The 21486-nt window shown below is 43.0% G+C and overlaps 1 protein-coding gene across 5 annotated transcripts in view; it reads right to left on the reverse strand.

The window, feature by feature from the left end:
- The window catches only part of SMYD3 (SET and MYND domain containing 3), a 1114514-nt gene that overhangs the window by 895552 nt on the left and 197476 nt on the right, over positions 1-21486 (reverse strand). The window contains exon 1 of one of the 5 annotated variants that reach the window (XM_075339607.1): positions 14245-14305. The exons of 3 other annotated variants lie outside the window; for them this stretch is intronic. In XM_075339607.1, coding sequence (XP_075195722.1) covers positions 14245-14268 — 24 coding nt within the window. In that variant the 5' untranslated portion in view covers positions 14269-14305. Of the gene's footprint in view, positions 1-13743; positions 13790-14244; positions 14306-21486 lie in introns of those variants that run through there. One more of the 5 variants, XM_075339609.1, reaches the window with a different exon arrangement.

The raw sequence follows: 21486 nt of genomic DNA on the forward strand, positions 1-21486 counted from the left end.
GTTTTGGTTTTCCCTTTAGCGATTTGGTTCATGTATTTTAGTCCTTCTGCGTTACATATATGATCTATATTGGTCTATGTATATTATTTCATTGAAACTATAATATGCAGATCTTCATACCCATTTCTACTCTTGTTCTTCTTACTGTGTTATGCACAGACCTAGGTATAATTATAATGGACTATAAGGCCATGGAATCGTCATGGCTGAATCAAGTGGACCAAGTGTTTGGTGAGGTTTCCACGGATAATGAGATTAGTAGTGGACCGGATCTAGATCTCATGTTTTCTGAGATTACTTCTCTTCTAAGCAAACGTACACGCCTTTGGTGGAGCAGGCTACTTCTGACCAAATACATCGATAAAAAATTAATACCACGTGGTCTTAGGGTGAGACTAACACCAACCTTTGTGGTTGAGGACCAAGACTTTATATCAAAATGGGAGGATATGTGCAATAGTTGCTCCTTTAGTCTTATGCAACTCCTGATAGACTTAAATACCTCTAATATTGCCAAGATGGATTCTGTCATCGATCAAAAACAGACCTCTTTTCGGTCTATTTGTCCCCCTGACAAGGCTGACAAATATGATTCTGAGGCTATGAAGAAGGTTGACTCCCTTGTGAAACAAATTCGAGATGTTCATCTGAGGAAGTTTAGACGTGACCAGAAGGATTTTTCTGAGAATAAAGTATACTTCTGGCGTAAATCATTTGCCATTCAGGAGGGAACGAGACGTCCCTCTGCCCATTCCAATACATCCTCCTTGAGTGAAGTATCTGAAGCATCTGATTCCAGTACTAGATCGGGAGCGACATATGGCGGTGGTGGTTTTCCTAGATATCAGCCTCCTTGGTATAAAAAACCTAAAGGATCTAACAACAACGCTGACAACAAGGTGATTAATCTTAGTTCACATATACTTAGTAAATCTGATTTATCCATATTGTCTAGAGGTTTATCCTTTTCACCAGTGGCTGGGTTAAATTTGTTCACACTGACTAAAGATTTACATCTTTTCGCTCGATCTCTTTTATTTAAAAGATACTTTTTCGATGATACATCTCGAATTTTGTTTCCTACAGAAAAAGAACAAGCGGCGCTAGCAATACTATCTGAGTTAGAATCTGAACATAGAGCTGGTGAGGGAGGTAAGGTACCATCTTGTATTAAACCTTCTTCCAAAAAATCTTTACCGTTATCCTCCTGTGCAAACATTGATTTGTTTGTACAGGTGGTATCTAAAGACCTCGAAAATTTGTCTAGTCGGGTCAGGATTGATAATCTATCTAAGAATGAACGTAATCGTCTTCAGGAGTTGCAAAGGCTACCAGATGTTACAATGAAGCCCGCGGATAAAGGGGGAAATATAGTCATCTGGCCGACATCTGCATATGAGAAAGAGGTGTTTCGCCAATTAAGGGATAATATATGTTATAAGAAACTAACATTTAACCCCCTCAGTAAATATGCTGCAGAACTCAAGCAGATTATATATGCGGCTAAAGATGACTGTACTATCTCCCCTGAATTGGCGTCGGCTTTGATTGTATCTGAACCTAGGATTGCTACATTGTACCTATTACCAAAAATACACAAAAACTCCTCCTCTCCTCCGGGTCGCCCGATTATATCAGGAAATGGGAACTTCCTCGAGAACATCAATAAGTGGCTTGATGACCAACTTCAGCCACTTGTGAGGAATCTTCCTTCATTTATCCAGGATACGGGTGATTTTCTGAGACGAATAGACGGACTATATGTGGGTAAGGATTCTCTTCTAGCATCTTGTGATGTTGAATCCCTGTACACCAGTATCCGACATGCTGACGGAATCAGAGCAGTGAGATTTTATCTGAATATGAGTAATTTGTCATCTAGTTTTGTGGATTTGGTGTTGCGGTTATTGGAGTTCGCGTTGACACATAATTTCTTTATTTTTAAGGGGTCCTTCTATCTCCAGCTCCAGGGTACAGCAATGGGCGCTTCTTTTGCGCCAGCCTACGCTAATCTGTTCCTGGGGCTGTGGGAGAGGGACCTCCCCCTGGCAGATTTGGAGTCGTCGATGGGCCGAGTCCTCCTTTGGACTCGGTACATCGACGATATTTTCCTCATCTGGCAGGGGTCTATTGATTCATTTTTATTGTTTGTCGACGATTTGAACTCCAATGACCGCAACATCCGTCTTACGCATCAAAGCTCAGCTGATTCCGTGGCATTTTTGGATGTGCTGGTGTACAGGGATTCTGAGGACTGTTTACAGTCCAATTTACATCGTAAATCTACAGCGACGAATACATTACTTCATGCGTCATCTTTTCATCCCCCACATATGATCCGTTCTATACCTGTTGGACAATTTCTCCGTATCCGCCGTCTCTGTTCTAATGACTGTGATTTTGAACTACAGGCGGCTGAACTAACCAGGCGTTTCTCGGAGAGGGGGTACAGCAAACGCACGATCAAACGTGCGTATCATAGAGCCAAATATTCCGTGAGGAATGATTTGCTGTACTCTAAGAAGGTGCGGAGCAGTGATTCAACCATTAGGTTTATTACCAATTACTGCTCCGCACATTCTGACATCCGAGATATTTTGTTGAAGTCTTGGCCGATTCTACAGGCTGATTCCATACTGGCCAAAATTTTACCTTCAAGACCACAGATTACTTTACGCAGAGCCAAAAATTTAAAAGACTACTTGGTTCATAGCCTTCACGAAAGTGGTCCACGTCCTATGTTCCCCGGTGTACCAGCCGTTAGGACTGGTTGCTCACCATGTGGTAAATGCGTGGCTTGTCCCAACGTATTGCGGACAAGTACTTTTTGCGACTCTTCCTCCACCAAGAATTATACTATCAGGAAGAGGATCACTTGCGAATCAAAGTCTGTAATTTATTACGGAGTTTGTCCTTGTCCTAAGATCTACATTGGGCTAACGACCCGACAGTTGAAAACTCGGGTTCGTGAGCACGTATTGGGAATAGAAGCCGCACGGGAACACATTGATATTTCCACTCTCAAGACAATTCCACGGCACTTCAAACTCTTCCATGATTGTGATTCGAGGGGGTTTTTAGTCCGTGGGATTGATACCTTGGAAGTGGATGTTCGTGGAGGTAGAGTCAGTCAGCGACTGGCACAATTGGAGACGCAATGGATTTGGCGTCTTCGTACAGTGCAGCCCCAGGGCCTTAATGAAAACATGAGTTTTACTTCGTTTTTGTAATTGTTATGGTGTTTGTTTGATTTTAATTGTTTTTTAATTTTACCTTTTAGGCCTAATGGTAGTAAATATATTGGTACGTGTCATCTGTATTGGCGATTGATTTCTTGTCATCATGCTGTATATATGGGATGTGTACATGGATGGATTCCCCCCGACTGCAGCGTATCATCTGGATATTCCTCTTATATCTTCTATTTTTCTATTAGTTTTGTTTTGTATATCTTTTTTTATATATAGATATATTTTCTAATATTTGCTATGATAAACATATGCTTATTTCTATTCATGCATTATATGTAATCTGTGTAGTGTGTAATCACTTTTATTGATGTATTGTATAATGTATGTGTTTATCTTATATGGTATTGTTGCAAGGTTATTATTATATAACCTGTGTTATGATGGAACTGATGGTACGTCTATGTTCTGCAGAGGTAATTAGTGAGCCTCATCCTGTGCCTTTCCCCTGCACAAACAGCCCCGATAGACTATATCCTCTATTTCTATTTTATCCCCCTCCTGGCTGGGTGGTTGACGCATGCGCCGCTTGCCTGGGAGTCCTGTTCCCGCGGGTGCGTCTCTATGGCTACGGGGACGCCGGGTGTTTTCACCCGGCGTCCTGTGGGGCCATGGCGCGCTTGCGGGGCGGGACTTCCGGTCGGCCGGCGGCGGATGCGTCGGATGATCTGCCCAATCAGCTGGGGGATGAAGGCCTATTTTAACGGCACCCCCGCATGTTCCGGTCACGCCCCCTGACGAAGGTACACTCCGAAATGCGCATCGGGCGCATTCCACCTGCAAACTACACATCGTAGGTAATGTCTTATTCATCATTTGGTTTGTCCAGAGAGTGGGCTTAGCCCCTCTAGGTGGGAATATAATCCCCTTTATCCCGCTGTAATTGTGATGGTGGTCGCCGGCCATTAGTGCATGTGTAGTGTTAGTGCTTTAATCCTTGCTACCCGGTGGCACTATTGGCCATATTGCCCCGTGGTGCTAGATGCTTTTTTTGCACTGACACTTGCACGTGCTGTGGCTTGTGATTTATTTAAACATCTCCGTTCAAACGAGCACACTACTGGTAATCGCTGTGAGGTTATGCCTATGTGGCTTGTCTGCACTAAGTCATGATACTATAGCTTGTGTGTGTTCACCTGCTATAGTTTTAATTCTAAACACATTTATCCATATAGGCTTATATCATTAAACTCTGTATTCTATCCTGCATTGACTTTTATGGAAGATACTCCACTGACTTCCATGTGGATTTCAGTGTATGTGTATGCATTTGTATGCGTATAATTATATGTAGGGTATTTCCATATTGCTGCTTATGCCGCTGCTTATCACATGTGTTGATCCTTTATAAAATTTGTTCTATATGCATGCAAACTACCTTTGAATTTCCCATATATGGTGTCTGTATGCTGTGACCTCTTTATTAGAGCTCGCAGATAATATGGTCTTTTATGGATCAGCACATGGGTAACTTTGGTTGTGATGCGTGGGCATGCGGATGAGTATTAATACATTGGTATGCCTTATTGTGAGGTAATTTTTGTATGTACTCTATCCTGCATGACGCACACATTGACTTCCATGAAAGATACCCCATTGACTTCCATGTGGACCCCAATGTACGTGCACGCATTTGCATGCGTATAATCATATGTGGGGTATTTCCATATTGCTGCTTATGCCGCTGTTCTCATGTGTATTGATCCTTTATGAAATTTGGATTATATACATACAAACTATCTTTGGAATTATCATACACAGAGTTTGTATGTTGTGACCTCTTTAATAGAGCTCGCAGAATATACAGTTTCTTATGGATCAGCACATGGGTAACTTTGTTTGTGATGCATAGGCATATGGATGTGGATTAATATACTGGTATGCCTATGGTAAATCCTCTTTTGAGGCGTGAATACAGATGTGCATTTAATACGCAATTGTTATTATAACAAACGGATAACATTTGGAGTCTTTTCCACATCTGAGGTCCCGTCTCAATCCCTCCTGCCTGGATATTCATATGAATTGTTATGGATATGGCTTATTTTGCCTTCAATTAATGTTCTAGCGGGAGTGGATTGATGCGTTTACCTGATGTGGTCTTTCTCCTAACTATAGGACCTCCATCCTTGTTGGATATGACCTTATATCTTGTATTACTGAAGATACTTGGCATACTTTATTCTGTACCTAAATGTTTGCGGTGATGTATACCGTTGTTTTCCTCCCCTCACTTGTCCACACTTTTATGAATATTTATACAAAATAAAAATATGTATTGAACCGCAGATCGCCTCTCTTGTTCTTGTTTCAGTATATACTGATATATAGCATGTAGTCAATTTTATTCAATGTAATCTGTAGTCTCTAAACCTAAAGAAAACAAAAATTAGTAACAATAACTATTCCTATTCTATACCGCCTAGCTATGCCACTGGAATGCGCTTTATTATCCAATACCGAGTATGATTGGGGTTTTGTTTTTGCATGTCAGAAATGTTTATTTCTAAATAGTTGTTCATCAACAATTAAAAAAAAATCCTCTAAAATACAACTTGCCTAATAATTCTGCACACGGTGCAACAAGTGGGACACAATTGTGAAGTTGAACAAAATGTATTGATTATTTTACACTTTTGTAAACAAGAATAAGCTGAAAATTGGGGAGTGCAATATTATTCGGCCCCTTTACTTTCAGTGCAGCAAACTCACTCCAGAAGTTCATTGAGGATCTCTGAATGATCCAATGTTGCCCTAAATAACTGATGATGATAAATATAAGCCTCATGTGTGTAATCTAGTCTCCGTATAAATGCACCTGCTCTGTGATAGTCTCAGTGTTCTGTTTAAAGCACAGAGAACATCTTGAAGACCAAGGAACACAACAGGCAGGTCCGTGATACTGTTGTGGAGAAGCTTAAAGCTGGATTTGATTACAAAAAGATTTCCACAACTTTAAACATCCCACAAAGCACTGTGCAAGTGATCATATTGAAATGGAAGGAGTATCATACCACTGCAAATCTACCAAGACCCGTCCGTCCCTCAAAAATTTCATCTCAAACAAGGAGAAGACTGATCAGAGATGCAGCCAAGAGGCCCGTGATCACTCTGGATGAACTGCAGAGATCTACAGCTGACAACAATCAGTCGTACACTGCACAAATCTGGCCTTTATGGAAGAGTGGCAAGGAGAAAGCCATTTCTCAAAGATATCCATAAAAGGTGTTGTTTAAAGTTTGCCACATGCCACCTGGGAGACACACCAAACATGTGGAAGAAGGTGCTCTGTTCAGATGAAACCAAAATCGAACTTTTTGGGCACAATGCCAAACGATATGTTTGGCGTAAAAGCAACACAGCTCATCACCCTGAACAAACCATCACCACTGTCAAACATGGTGGTGGTAGCATCATGGTTTGGGCCTGCTTTTCTTCAGTAGGGTCAGGGAAGATGATTAAAATTGATGGGAAGATGGATGGAGCCAAATACAGGACCATTCTTGAAGAAAACCTGTTGGAGTCTGCAAAAGACATAAGACTGGGACGAAGATTTGTCTTTCAACAAGACAATGATCCAAAGCATAAAGCAAACAATAGAATGGTTCACAAATAAACGTATCCAGGTGTTAGGATGGCCAAGTCACAGTCCAGACCTGAATCCAATCGCGAATCTGTGGAAAGAGCTGGAAACTGCTGTTCACAAACGCTCTCCATCCAACTTCACTCAGCTCGTGCTCTTTGCAAAGGAAGAATGGGCAAGAATTTCACTAAGGTTGGCCGGCTCCACGGGTCTAACAAACCAGACACTATTGTCCCATTCAATTCCACGTAGCACTCCTGTGGCCTCATACCAGATGGATAGCCTATACCGCAGGTAGGACATATGTAAGGCGAACCCCATTGCCCCTTGCTATAGTCCACCTGCTCGAATTTGGAATGCTCCACCCCCTTGTGGGCAACTATTCCTCTAAGGGCCTCCAGCCCCTTTTGGGCAACCACCCCTTTATGGGACTCCCTTATAGTGTCTTTAGACCCCAGTTCACACAGTTCCTCTTTATCTCGCTGGGCACCCTGTGTCCGCACTGGACCCAGAAGGGAACTCACAAACTGGTCCACTGCTGCCACATCGGTGCGCACTGACAGCCCTTGCTGTCCACGCACAAGGAACTGGTACAGCTCCTCCATAGCGTCCGTATGAGCTATGCTTTCTTTTTGGAATCTCAGCCTCCACGGCTGTCGCTGGACCTCCTGGCTCATGCTGTTGGTGCTGCTGCTGGCTCTGTGGCAGGTGTTTCAGGAGCTCCTTCATGCTGAAAAAGAAGAGCAACAGGAGGGGCGCGCCAATGTGTAATACCCGGTGGTCTAAAGAGGGGGGGGGGGGGGGTTAGGGTACCACTAACACCTTTCCAGGTTGTACCGCCCATACAACCAGGATCTCCAGCCTGTGGTGTATTACTGCTCACCAAGCAGGACCCAGCAATCCTGGATTGGCCTGGAACCTCCAGTCGCTGGTCTCCCGCCGCTGCAGCACGGAACCCCGCAGACCTGCCAATCCACCGCCAACCACTTGAGTGCGCAGACAAAATTTTCGTGCACCCGCCGATCCACCGCAAACCGCTTGTATCCACAGGAATACGTCCTAGGCCGTTGCTCTTAGCAACCAGGCTGCATTGCCCCTAGCAACCAGGTCGCATGCCCGCATTCTCCACCATAATGAGACAGCCTGCGCCCCGAGTGTATTGGGGACACACATCTGGCAGCGGGACTGAGGTACACGGAACACTTTATCACATTAATAGTCCAGGCACTTTATTAACAAACAGGCACTGCACCTCAAAGTAACACACAAAGCCTCTCCTGGCTTAAGGCAAAAACATAGCACGTCCACATACCGTGGGCTTCCAGTCCAAATCAGTCTCTATTGCAGGTGTGGCGCCTGTACACACTGGCTCCTGCCAGCAAACACCAATTGCTGTGGTTCCTTCCCAGCACACAGAGACACTCTGAAGACCCCTGTCTGTCTCTCCTCCAGGAGAGGTTCAGCACTGCAGCCACAGCCCTAGCCTGGCTGCACTCACCTTCCAGTCTCCACTCAGACTGACAGTCTAGAGCCAGTCTCCCCTAGACACTCTGCAAAAGGTTCAGAATCACAGAATTGTTTTAAAGCTTGGAGCCACGCTCACAGGTGATAAGGAGTGTTTAATCAGCCTCACACACCCTTCCATGACTCTGCATGTAATGCAATCCTGTGGAACCACAGGTCCCAGCCAACTTCACATTGCAGAGCACCAATGCTTCTTCAAAACATACCGGCCATTTACAATGCTGCCGGTTGATGCCTCACAATATATATATATTATATACGCACCTGTTCACATTGTAAAGGTGCTGCCAGAACGGTTTGAAGTCAGGTTAGTACCAGCGTGGGAAACCAGCAAGGGAACCCCTTTTCATTCTGTTTTTTTTCTATTGTATAATGCATATAACAGGGAGTGATGCTCTGTTTGCTGGATTTGCACCCCAGCTCCTGGCTGCTTCATTAGCCTCCTTTTTGTGCACCAGCTGATCTTGTAGGTTTTTAAAACCCAGAGAAGATGCAGTGTAGTGTAGGACCCAGCAAAGGAGGTTGCCGTGAAGGGGCGCTGGTCTGGTATTGCAATGGCCATTATAATATTCTAAATACCTCCATTTATGTTATAAGGTAGAATTTATTTTGGTTTTTGGTTTTTCACAGTGTGCGGCTGGAATTTCTCATTTATATATATATATATATATATATATATAATGTACACAATATATAGTTGTATAAAAATAAATAATTTACAAAAATGACAGCACTCCGCAGTTGATTCTCAGCGCAGATAAAGCGGACGGCTACAGGTTGCCACCCCCATCTGCCTGGCTTTACTTTGGCTGGCAATCAAAATACAGGTTAGCACATTAATTTTTTTTAATTATTTTAAAAAATAATTAACCCCCCCCCCCAAAAAAAAAACGCGGGGCTCTTGCCATATTATGATTGCCAGTCAGGTAAAACAACACAGCTGGGGGCTGGGATTCTCCACAGCCCGCAGCCTCCCCTGGAAATGGGACATTGTTTCTTCACGCCATTTCCAAGCGCTTTACCCGGTTCGTCCAGTGGCCCTGATGGCGGTGGCATGGCATGCTGAGTAATAAACAGGTTAATACCAGCTTTGTATTCTCAGATGGTACTAAGCCTGAAATTCATGGTGTCACGGCAAATTAGACATGGCCACCATGAATTTCTGTAAACAGTAAAAAAAACCCGCTTGGCTCAAGATCTCATCTGCGCACGTGCCGCCTCTGGCCCATTAATCTCCTAGCAGCTGACTTAAGGAAAATAGTGCCCAGTGGTGGCACGTGCGCAGATGAGATCTCGGCTTGTCATTAAGCCGATAGCTCAATCTGCGCACTGCTCCCCCCCTCCCGCTAAGACACGACCGGTTCATAAGATGGACCCCCTTTTATTTTCTAAATTTGGGGTACGTTTTTTAATCCGATGCGTCTTATAAAACGAAAAATATGGTAATCATCTAAGAACTGACCCTCAGACTAGGAGAGCCCCTAACTGCCCCTCATCCCAGAGGTGCACCTGATGGCGGCGAGGTCTGGACTCCCAGCATAACCATAACCCCTGATCTTATACACCCTCACCCCAACCCAGGAGGGGGCCAGGACTGGAGTGATAAATCCCCACACAAATAGAAAGACAAAAGAGGAACTAAAACTCACACTCATGGCAGTCAATCACAGATGTAAAGACAATATGTGCAATAGGGGGAAATAAAGAACAGAAAGGAAACATAGAATGACAGGGGTATCTCCACAACACAGCATCATAACATACAACAGTGCTCCAGCAGCTAAATCACCATCCACCAAGATCAATATTGCTTTTGCTATATTCGGCATGGAGGAGCAGGATCCACCATCTTTTAAATGGTGGAGGCGGCTGTGATAGGTCTTCATTAACCTGTGACCCCAGCAGCAATTCACAGGCTAGAAGGAATTGACTCCTGCCAGACTGATCATCAGCGAGCACAAAACTGGTCGACGCCCGACTCTGACTAAGCAACCCAGAAGCACCAGATGGTGTGTCATACTCTGCTGTGAGTCTGAAGTCGCAATATCACCTGGTGCGTACAGAGCAGCACACTGCATGACACCTATATGGTTGATTGAATCACCAAATATTTTATGAAATACAGGAACCACATAAAAACGTGGAGAGAAACCTGTTATGCTGTAAAGAAAGAAAAGGTCCCAATCAGTGAGTAATGAATATGGGTGGTTTATTCCTACGCATTTCAAAGTGTATCCTCACTTCATCCAGTCGATGGATTTCCTGATGAAGAAGTGAGGATGCACTTTGAAGCGCATAGAAATAAACCCCCCATGTTCATTACTCACTGGTTTGGACCTTTTCTTCCTTTACAGTAGCGCAGGGTTTTCTCCACATTTTTATCTAGTTCCTGTATTTCTGCTTTACCCTTTGGGCACGTGGATCCTATAGTAGCTGTTCACATTCATTTACTAGTTGTTGTGAGTTGCAGAAACACACACGGTGATTGACCACCTTTTGTCATCTCTTTTATGTAAGTTGGATAAGACCCTTGGCTTTTTTTATCCATAGATTTTGCAACCAAATATTTGATTTTATATGCATATTGACCTATATTCATATTTATATGTTTTAACCATATAGAAAACATATAGAAAACATTTAAGTCTTTAACACGTGAGTTTTTTTGCAGAAAATGTTCAAACATATTTCATTAAAATTGTAAACATTTAAAAGGACATTTAAAAGGACACTTATCAGATTCAGTGTAAGATCATACAAACCAGTTTTCAGTTACCCCAAATCCCAGAGACATGCAAGTTAAGAAAATAATATAATTTCCAAAATTTACCACTGTTTATGGAAGGTGATCCAAGTCACAAAATATGGCTGCATGCAGGAGTATTGATGTATTGACACTAGTGTAATCAGATATTTTACTTTAAATGCTACCAGCAGCCATATTCATAATGGCCATGTACGGTTCATAAACACTATCAATGCAATAATTGTTATTTACATCCAGATTTACTGATCCACTACTGTAGGGATATAGGGCCTCAGATAGGTTTACAGTATAGTAAATCAGTGCTTGTGCATACACTTGTTAACCACTGCTTTTATAGTAACTACGGTATATCCACCCTTTTGGTTAATTGTTTTAGGGAAATCCCAAGGTGGACACAGCAAAAACAGTAGTGCTAGTTATACATTAGTACTCATATTCAGCACTAAGATCTACTAGTGGTGAAAGCACCCTATATTAACTTCTCCTACAACAGGGTAAGCTGCAGACCAGAACAGGATTCAACCTTTTCTTGGCTGCATACACAGGAACATGTAAACCTGCCGTACATCAAATAGAACACCTCTCTATCAGTGCTGACAATGTAAACATAATAAAGGTTACCCATATTGCAGCACTCTAGGTTAGGCTACCAGTGCCCCGATGCGCATTTCGCACTTTGGCTTCTTCAGGGAGCCTCCCTGATACAAATCCGAATTCTATATTTGTTGGACTAGAGTGTGTGAGGTGTATGTTTTATGATCAATTCACTGTTATTTATTTAGTCACTGAAAGTATTCATCTGAGGATGCTTTTATTGGAATTTAAATAAACGATGATTTTTTAACTAATGAACTTCATTGATCAACAGTAATCACAATCACTGATTCAATCTTTATCATTTTGGGACTTCACAAGTGTCCCCCAGCCAGTCAGGGTCTACTCATTACAAGGAGTGCATTATAAGATATATATGGATGCTGGAAGCTATATATAGTAGCCAAGTGCCTGCTTGTTCAATCCCTGATGACGAAGGACAGGAGGTCCTTTGAAACGCGATTTTGGAATCCGTGGGACACCGTAGCTATTCACTTACCAGCATGTGACGACACAAGCCCCGCAGTACGCTCCTTCCTGGAAGTCAGGGTTGCCACCCACATTAGCAGTTTTGTGAGCAGACTCTGAAACTTCAGGACGCACCAGGATTAACCAACCTTTCTGTACATGGCACAGACAGGCTGTCCCCCAGTACATATAAATGTAAGTGGATATACTGATCATGTTGGTTTTAAATAATAGCACCTACAATCCATTTTATTCACAACATAACTTTGTTACCAGAAGAGAGATCCATGATCATTTACCTACCTATCTTACTAAGATTACACTTCATACTTTTGATTTGGAGTCAGATTAAACTAGAACTACTCTACAATTGAGCAGGCAGGTAAATTAACTACATTGTTAATGCTGGATCCATTAGTATCACACAGATAAAGACACATTTACCATCATTATTACACTTGTATTTTATATAACAAAAATAAATCTTTTTTTGTCATCTTACACCCCTCCTTGCCTTATGGTGCCTGTTAAGTGTGTAATATAGTTGAAATCTATCTATTGCAGCCTACAGTAGGAAGCACGGTGGCTCTAACAAGCTCTGTCTAATATAATTCCTCTTTTGTGTAATATTTTCACATGTAAAAAATATGGCATTTTAATAGGGTCTGTAGACATTTCATATCCACTGTATATTTGGCCACACCGATTTGGAAAAAAAATATGTACAAAGCCTTGTGTAAAATCGGTCATTCTGGGCTGTAGCCTCCATTTACCTAATGTGTGTCTTCAAAGAAAACCTCTATAATTTGAATAAGAGCATCAGCATTTCAGAATTTGAAGTTTTTAATTTGAAATGCAAAATAATAAATCCATTAATTAGTGAGCCAAGGTTAAAGCAACTTACTAGATGCTATGCCTTACAGTTTATGTTGCTTATTAATTAACATTGAAATGAAGAAGTGGATGAACTAATTGTAGTATTTTATGCAAGTTTGCTCACAATATTATTGTGAATGCTAGTCGTGTAAAACAAGTTCCAAGCTATGCCTTACTCTGTAGCTTTTCCCTAGGCATTATATTTGAATGCTATTAAAAAAGCTTTGAATTTTTAAACCAAACTGCGCTTTGAATCAAGGAAACATTCTGATCTCAATTCAGAGAGCCAATTAATACCAAAATAAATATGTATGAACACTTAAAAGATTTGCTATTTATTTATAAGAAAATATATTGAAAAAGCTCATTCAGTTTTCAGTTTTTCTCGTAATGGTGCTATCCACGTTTTTCCATGGATAGCACTCATACATACATAAGTCAGAGTGATCATTAGTCTTCACAAAAGCACAGAGACTTGTCTGGGTATGGAAAAGAGTATCGGATCAAACTCGCCAATGAAAGTCTACAAATCCATGAAAAAAATCAGGCAGTATTCAGATGCCATCTGTGTGCTATCCGTTCTTAACGGACTGTGATAAGAAAGGCTTGGGATACTTCCATTAGTATAACTAATCTCACTTGCCAGGGCAAAGCTGGTCTCTGTTCGCTCGTTCTTTACTTACCATATGAAATGACAGTGCACTTCATCAGTTATGATCAGAGGTGGCGGGAGGGGGCAATGCCACTGTGCACTGAGAAGAACTGTGCACAATGGTAAAATCTTACTAAGCAACCTTTGGAACTGATATCTGGTGCGTGATCAGTAGAGCAGGGACTAGCCCAGTGTCATGATTTACTCCTAACTCAGCTGCAGCTCAGCCTTTTTTTTAGTTTCACTTCTGATACAGTTCACGTTCGGGGTTAATCCTTCCTGCCTCATTCCGGAGGTCAGGCTACTATATTAGGGCACTGTTTCTCTGGGACTACGCCAGTGATATTTCTGGCTCTGCTGTGTTCTGCTTGTGAGTGACCTGTTGTCTGCCCTGCTGCCTCCTGACCTCCGTGTTCACCTGACCTGTTGTTAACCTCCTCTGTTCTCTGTTTCTGGCTTGTCAGTGTCTCTCCCTCTGTCTCCTTTCAGCTCCCTGCTCGTCTGTCTCCCTGTTCGTTCCTCATCTGCTTACCTTGATTCTCTCCTGTCTTCCCATTCTCCCTTGCTTCTGAGTTCTGATTTCCCGGATACTGACTGCATGCTTCCAAGCAAGTATAGACTTTTCCCCTGTGTATTTACATGACTTCATGATGTGATACGGCGTTCTGACGATTCTACTGTTATCTGGTGGGCTTGACTAGTATTACCTCTGCTAGGGAATTCTCTGCTCATACATTTTCTCCACTCTAACGCTCTCTAGTGGTTTACCAGCTAACTACCTTCTCAGATAATTTCAGGACTCTTCTCTGTCCCACATTACTGTGCTGTACTGCTATTGTACATCTTAGAGTACAGCGTGATACCCAGCCCCCAAAACGGGAGTAATAAAAGAAGTCATTGATGATGCTTCATTTCTGCAAAGGCACAGAAGCTGTGGCAGTGACCGCAACATCTGGTCCCTGATGACAATACCTTTGAGTATTCCAGCATGCACCACGATTCTGAAACGAAGCATCATCAAAAAGGAAGTGGTAAAAAAAAAGCAGTTAAAGTAGTGCGGGAATGATAGGTAATTTTTAAGAAGAGTACATAAGAAAAATATTAAATTCTGAAATTAAACAGATATTTAAGAGTAAAATAAAATTTAGTTTTCGACCACTCCTTTAATCCCTTCCCCACATTGGATGTACCGGTACGTCTTATTTTGAAATGACTTCCCGCAATGGATGTACCGGTATATCCTCTGGCAGAATGATCTCTGTGTCACGGTGATCGTATGAAGATGGCTGCTGTTCCCAACAGCAGGCCATCTTGCCTCAATGCCCAGGGGGTTTCGCCCCCCCCCCCCCCACGCCACTCCTTAATCAGAGATTGATGCCATTGGCCTTTCAAGTTACTAAAAACACAAAAAAATCTTAAATGGCACAATATATATATTATATAAAAAAAATGATCCAGAAGAAAAAAATAATATTGAAAGATGAGATTCTGCCTGGTATTTAGGCCATATGGTACAAGGGTTTCCAGAGTAAAAATCCATTTGGATTCTCTGTTTAAGCATTTTCATCTATGGTTATCTCCACTCAGGGGTCTATAGACCTTTTCAGTTGCTGCAAATTTTAAACTTGTGAAATTGCCTTTATGGACATTAGCACAATGCCTAAAGACTGCGGAAGATAAGATTGCTAAGGGGTTAATCGCATCTGATAAATGTTGTCTTATCCGTGTTTTAAGAGGGCCTGTTGTACAACCTGTATATTGGAGTTGACATACTGTATTGTGCATTCAATTAAATATACTACATGTGTACTATTACAATTAAAATATTTTATCATAAAAGTTTGTTGGTTATGTATTGAATGACAGGTTGTACGTTTTTACGCATAATTACATTATTTCCATCTGCTGGCTTCGCTCACTTTTTCATTTATTCCTCAAGCCCATTTTAATTAAAGGAAACACCTCATACTCCTTTTGGATAAATGGAGATGAGTTAAGATCAGTGTTTAGACCATAAATAATGCACACTACTGAAACATGTAGGTCTGTTCTATTATCTGTGTTCTTCTCCATGTCCTATTTATTGTGACCTCTCTGGAGATTTTAATTATGGATTAAATGCTGATATTTAAATTTTACTTCCTGGGACTTGTTATCCTACACTGGATCCTTTCTTTGCATGAAAAAAACTTTGCTACACAATACACATGAAAACTCTACAGACCTACACACACTGCCCCTAGGAAAAAAATAAAATGTCCTACTTATCCTAAAAAGTATATTTCCTTGGCTGCAACACTGATAGTGCGGGAGAGGATGCCACATTCCTCTATTTTTCATCCTCCTCCTTTAAAGTGAACCTGTCAGGTCCTATATGCACCCAGAACCACAAGTGGTATTAGTAATACTTGCCTAACAGTCTATGTATATACTAGCATAAATAAACATAGCAAGAAAAAATGTTTTATCCAGCACTTGAAGATATAGTATCCCAATTCCACGAAATTCATGGACTTGATAAAAACATTATTGATTTTATAGGTGTACAAAAGTACAAATAATTAAAATCATTGTGTCTTGCACGTTTCAAGCCGAACAAGGGCTTTTACTCATAGCATTATGAGTAGTGATGAGCGAGCATGCTTGTTACTACTCGGTACTCGCACGAGTATCACTGTACTCGGTCTACTCGGCGGGGACCGAGTAATCTCGCGATACTCGTGCTGTACTCGTGGTCTTCATCCCTGCATGTTGGCGCTCTTTTGAGAGCCAGCCCTCATGCAGGGATTGGCTGGCAGACCACTGCCATGCCACAGCCCTGTTAGTTGTGGAATTGCAGTGATTGGCCGGCCTGCACAGCGTGACCGAGCCTTTATACCGGCGGGCGCGCTGTGCTCTGCTCACAGCTATCCAGACAGTCAGTGCAGGGAGAGTGTCGCTGCTTCAGGGAAAGTTTTGCGGCCCTTTATAGCTATTTCCGTATCAGGGCTGCAAACAGTGTGACCAAAAGTCCTTCTCAGGACTATTCTAGTTGTATACAGGCAGGCAGGGTATAGCCAGGTCGGAGTACAGTAGCAGAGTCCTTCTCAGGACTATTGTTGCTGTATACAGGCAGGGTATAGCCAGGTTGGAATACAGGCTAGTGACCAAAAGAGTCCTTGTCAGGACTATTGTAGCAGTATACAGGCAGGCAGGCAGGCAGGCAGGGTATATAGCCATTCCTAGTGGTGACCGTATACCAGCCTTCATCATATCTGGGGCTGGTGTACACAGTCTAAAACAGTCCTGATAGTGTCAGACTTCTCAGCAATTGTCGCTCCTAAAACCTGTTAGATTCTTCTTAGTGCGTCCGTGCTTGCATTTAAAAACCGCACGTGTGTGCCTGTCGGTGGCAGCGTACAGGTGCACTTGTGTGCGTTTTTCACAAACTATTATATAACGCACAAGTCTAGTGAATAATACACGTCAGTCAGCAGTGCCTGATAGTGTCAGACTTCTCAGTAATTGTCGCTCCTAAAAACCTGTTAGGTTCTTATTGCGTCCGTGCTTGCATTTAAAAACCGCACGTGTGTGCCTGTCGGTGGCAGCGTACAGGTGCACTTGTGTGCGTTTTTCACAAACTATTAAATAACGCACAAGTCTAGTGTATAATACACGTCAGTCAGCAGTGCCTGATAGTGTCAGACTTCTCAGTAATTGTCGCTCCTAAAAACCTGTTAGGTTCTTATTGCGTCCGTGCTTGCATTTAAAAACCGCACGTGTGTGCCTGTCGGTGGCAGCGTACAGGTGCACTTGTGTGCGTTTTTACCAAACTATTATATAACGCACAAGTGTAGTGTATAATACACGTCAGTCAGCAGTGGCTGATAGTGTCAGAGTTCTTAATTTTTGCTCCTAAAACCTGTTAGGTTCTTAGTGCGTCCGTGCTTGCATTTAAAAACCGCACGTGTGTGCCTGTCGGTGGCAGCGTACAGGTGCACTTGTGTGCGTTTTTACCAAACTATTATATAACGCACAAGTGTAGTGTATAATACACGTCAGTCAGCAGTGGCTGATAGTGTCAGAGTTCTTAATTTTTGCTCCTAAAACCTGTGTTAGGTTCTTAGTGCGTCCGTGCTTGCATTTAAAAACCGCACGTGTGTGCCTGTCGGTGGCAGCGTACAGGTGCACTTGTGTGCGTTTTTCACAAACTATTAAATAACGCACAAGTGTAGTGTATAATACACGTCAGTCAGCAGTGCCTGATAGTATCAGACTTCTCAGTAATTGTCGCTCCTAAAAACCTGTTAGGTTCTTATTGCGTCCGTGCTTGCATTTAAAAACCGCACGTGTGTGCCTGTCGGTGGCAGCGTACAGGTGCACTTGTGTGCGTTTTTCACAAACTATTAAATAACGCACAAGTCTAGTGTATAATACACGTCAGTCAGCAGTGCCTGATAGTGTCAGACTTCTCAGTAATTGTCGCTCCTAAAAACCTGTTAGGTTCTTATTGCGTCCGTGCTTGCATTTAAAAACCGCACGTGTGTGCCTGTCGGTGGCAGCGTACAGGTGCACTTGTGTGCGTTTTTCACAAACTATTAAATAACGCACAAGTCTAGTGTATAATACACGTCAGTCAGCAGTGCCTGATAGTGTCAGACTTCTCAGTAATTGTCGCTCCTAAAAACCTGTTAGGTTCTTATTGCGTCCGTGCTTGCATTTAAAAACCGCACGTGTGTGCCTGTCGGTGGCAGCGTACAGGTGCACTTGTGTGCGTTTTTCACAAACTATTAAATAACGCACAAGTCTAGTGTATAATACACGTCAGTCAGCAGTGCCTGATAGTGTCAGACTTCTCAGTAATTGTCGCTCCTAAAAACCTGTTAGGTTCTTATTGCGTCCGTGCTTGCATTTAAAAACCGCACGTGTGTGGCAGTCGGTGGCAGCGTCAGGCTCCATATTGTCCCTGGATAGAGACGTGCATGATGGCCTGTAAACATGAAGTGCCCATTGTAAGTTAGTGGGTCTATTGTAGTATAGCCCTTAGGCAGGGCAGCCAAAAATTTGGAGGCTCCACATTGTCCCTGGATAGAGATGTGCATGAGGGCCTCAAAACATTGTTCCCATTGCAAAGGAGCGGGTCTCCTGTCGTTGTAATGCCCATTCTGAAAGAATGGGCGAAAAAATTTACCACTGGGGGTATACCTGAAACAACGGCTTAACTATTGTAACGGTCATCATGATGGCGCATGAGGAGAAGGAGGAGCAGTCCAGCGATTAGCCAAAGTCCAGAAGTGTGTTACCATGGGTGAGTGGAGGTACATGGCAAATTCCCGTTACAAACTTTAAATTCCGCTGTCTGCTGCTCTTTTTTTAAAGGATCTATCAGAATTCGCGGAGGGGGAGGTGCTGGTGGGAGGAGACTTTAACTTTGCACTGAATCCCACAATGGATGTGTCAACGGGGAGGAGCGCCATACCTCAGAGACGCTTGAGCGCCCTAAAACGTAAGTTAGCAGATCTCCACATGGTTGATGTGTGGAGAATCATGCACCCCACAGATAAAGATTACACATTCTTCTCTAATCCCCACCAGACTTACAGTCGCATTGACTTTATTCTGGTCAGCCAAAGAGTTATTTCGTGGCACCCGGTCGCGGCTATAGGGAATGCGGTCTGGTCTGATCATGCTCCAGTGTTCCTGGAGATCTCCCCACCGGACTACCCAAACAGGGCGTGGACGTGGCGGCTCAACGATTCCTTATTAAGAGATGAAACATGTGTAACAGACCTAAGGGAGACAATGGACGTCTTTATGTCCACCCACGCGACGGACTCTACACCCCTACCATTTCAGTGGGAGGCATTTAAATGTGTAATAAGAGGAATCCTAATAAAACACGGGACAAGGATCAAAAAAGAGAGAACACAGGAGGTGGCCCAACTTCTCCGAACGATTAATTCACTAGAGACAACACACAAAAATAATCCCTCTTCGGATATTCTAGCCAATCTGACAACAACAAGGGACAAATTAAGAAAGCTACTGGATTGTAGACTTCTTAGGTTTCAAAATCAATTCAAAAGGCTATTATATAATCACTCGGACAAAAGCGGGCGACAACTTGCGCGGCTATTACACCCACGAAATCAAGCTTCGCACGTTACTAAAATAAAGACTCGGGGAAACTCAGACACGCAAGACCCCGCAAAAATTTTAAATCACTTTAAAGAATACTATGCAGAACTATACAATATACGGGGCACATTCTCAGATATGGCCCCGGGTGAATTACAGGCCCGAATTGAGTCATACATTTCAGAGACAGCTCTCCCTGCATTAGATGGGGAAGATGCCAGGGGACTGGACAGGACAATCGAGGAGGGGGAGGTGGCCACAGCGATAGAGATCTCCCCAAGCGGTAAAAGCCCGGGACCTGATGGGTTCTCTCCTGCTTTTTATAAACTTTTTAAAGCCCAAATCACTCCATTCCTCACAAAAGTATATAACTCGGTATCAGAATCGTCCCCTTTCACCCCACAATCCTTAGAAGCCCACATCACAGTTCTACCTAAACATGGTAAAGACCAAACAATGGTAGCCAACTACCGCCCGATCTCACTAATAAATATTGACGTAAAAATCTTCGCAAAAGTACTGGCTAGCCGGTTGGCACCTCTGTTGCCCTCCATTATACACACAGATCAGGTTGGGTTCGTGCAGGGTAGGGAGGCCCGCGACAATGTGACCAAAACAATTCACCTAATAGCCAGAGCCGCGTCGAGAAGGGAGCCCCTAGGGCTGCTCTCAATAGATGCAGAAAAAGCATTTGACCGTGTTCATTGGGGATTCATGAACTCAGCATTAAGACAAATTGGTTTAGGCCCGAACTTTGTGAGTAAGATAATGGCCTTGTACTCTAGACCGTCGGCACGAGTTCGGGTTAACGGGGCCCTCTCGGATCCGGTGGAAATCAGAAACGGCACCCGTCAGGGGTGCCCTTTATCCCCCCTTCTATATGTCATTGTTATGGAGCACCTTGCAGTGGCCATTAGACAGAACCCCAATGTACACGGTCTGAGCATTGGAGACAGGGAATTTAAGACGGCTATATACGCAGATGACCTCCTGCTCTATACGTCCCAACCTTTGATCACATTACCTTCACTACTAAAAGAATTCGAACGATTTGGAAATTTGAGCAATTTTAAAATAAATTATTCCAAAACAGAAGCGCTAAACATCTCCCTTAAAATAGAGGAAGTCGCCCTACTAAAAGAAAAATTCCCGTTTCGATGGCAGGCATCCTCAATAAAATATTTAGGGGTAACGATCCCATCTAATCTGGGGACACTTTATTCCCTGAATTACCAAGTCTTATTAAACAGAACCCTAAAAGATATGGAAGAGTACAACAAACGACCCCTTTCGTGGTTCGGCCGCGTAAACACATTCAAAATGGACATACTACCACGATTCCTTTACATCTTTCAGGCGATACCTATAAATCCCCCTCCGGCCTTCTTTAAGACATTGAGGTCCGCACTGGTTCGCTTTGTGTGGAAAGGGGGAAAACCAAGGATCAAATATCAGACTTTGATACGACCCAAACAGAGGGGGGGAGCCGGATTGCCTGATTTACGTACCTATCACCATGCTGTCCTGGTGGCTAGGTTGTTAGACTGGCATTTTCACCGGCAGACCAAGCAGTGGGTGGCACTAGAGCAGCTTTATTCCCCAGTTCCGCTTGGGGCACTTCCCTGGCTACTACCAAAAGAGTTGGAGGATGTAAGGA

Source organism: Anomaloglossus baeobatrachus, chromosome 3 (assembly GCF_048569485.1).
Source record: "Anomaloglossus baeobatrachus isolate aAnoBae1 chromosome 3, aAnoBae1.hap1, whole genome shotgun sequence".
NCBI lineage: Eukaryota > Metazoa > Chordata > Amphibia > Anura > Aromobatidae > Anomaloglossus > Anomaloglossus baeobatrachus.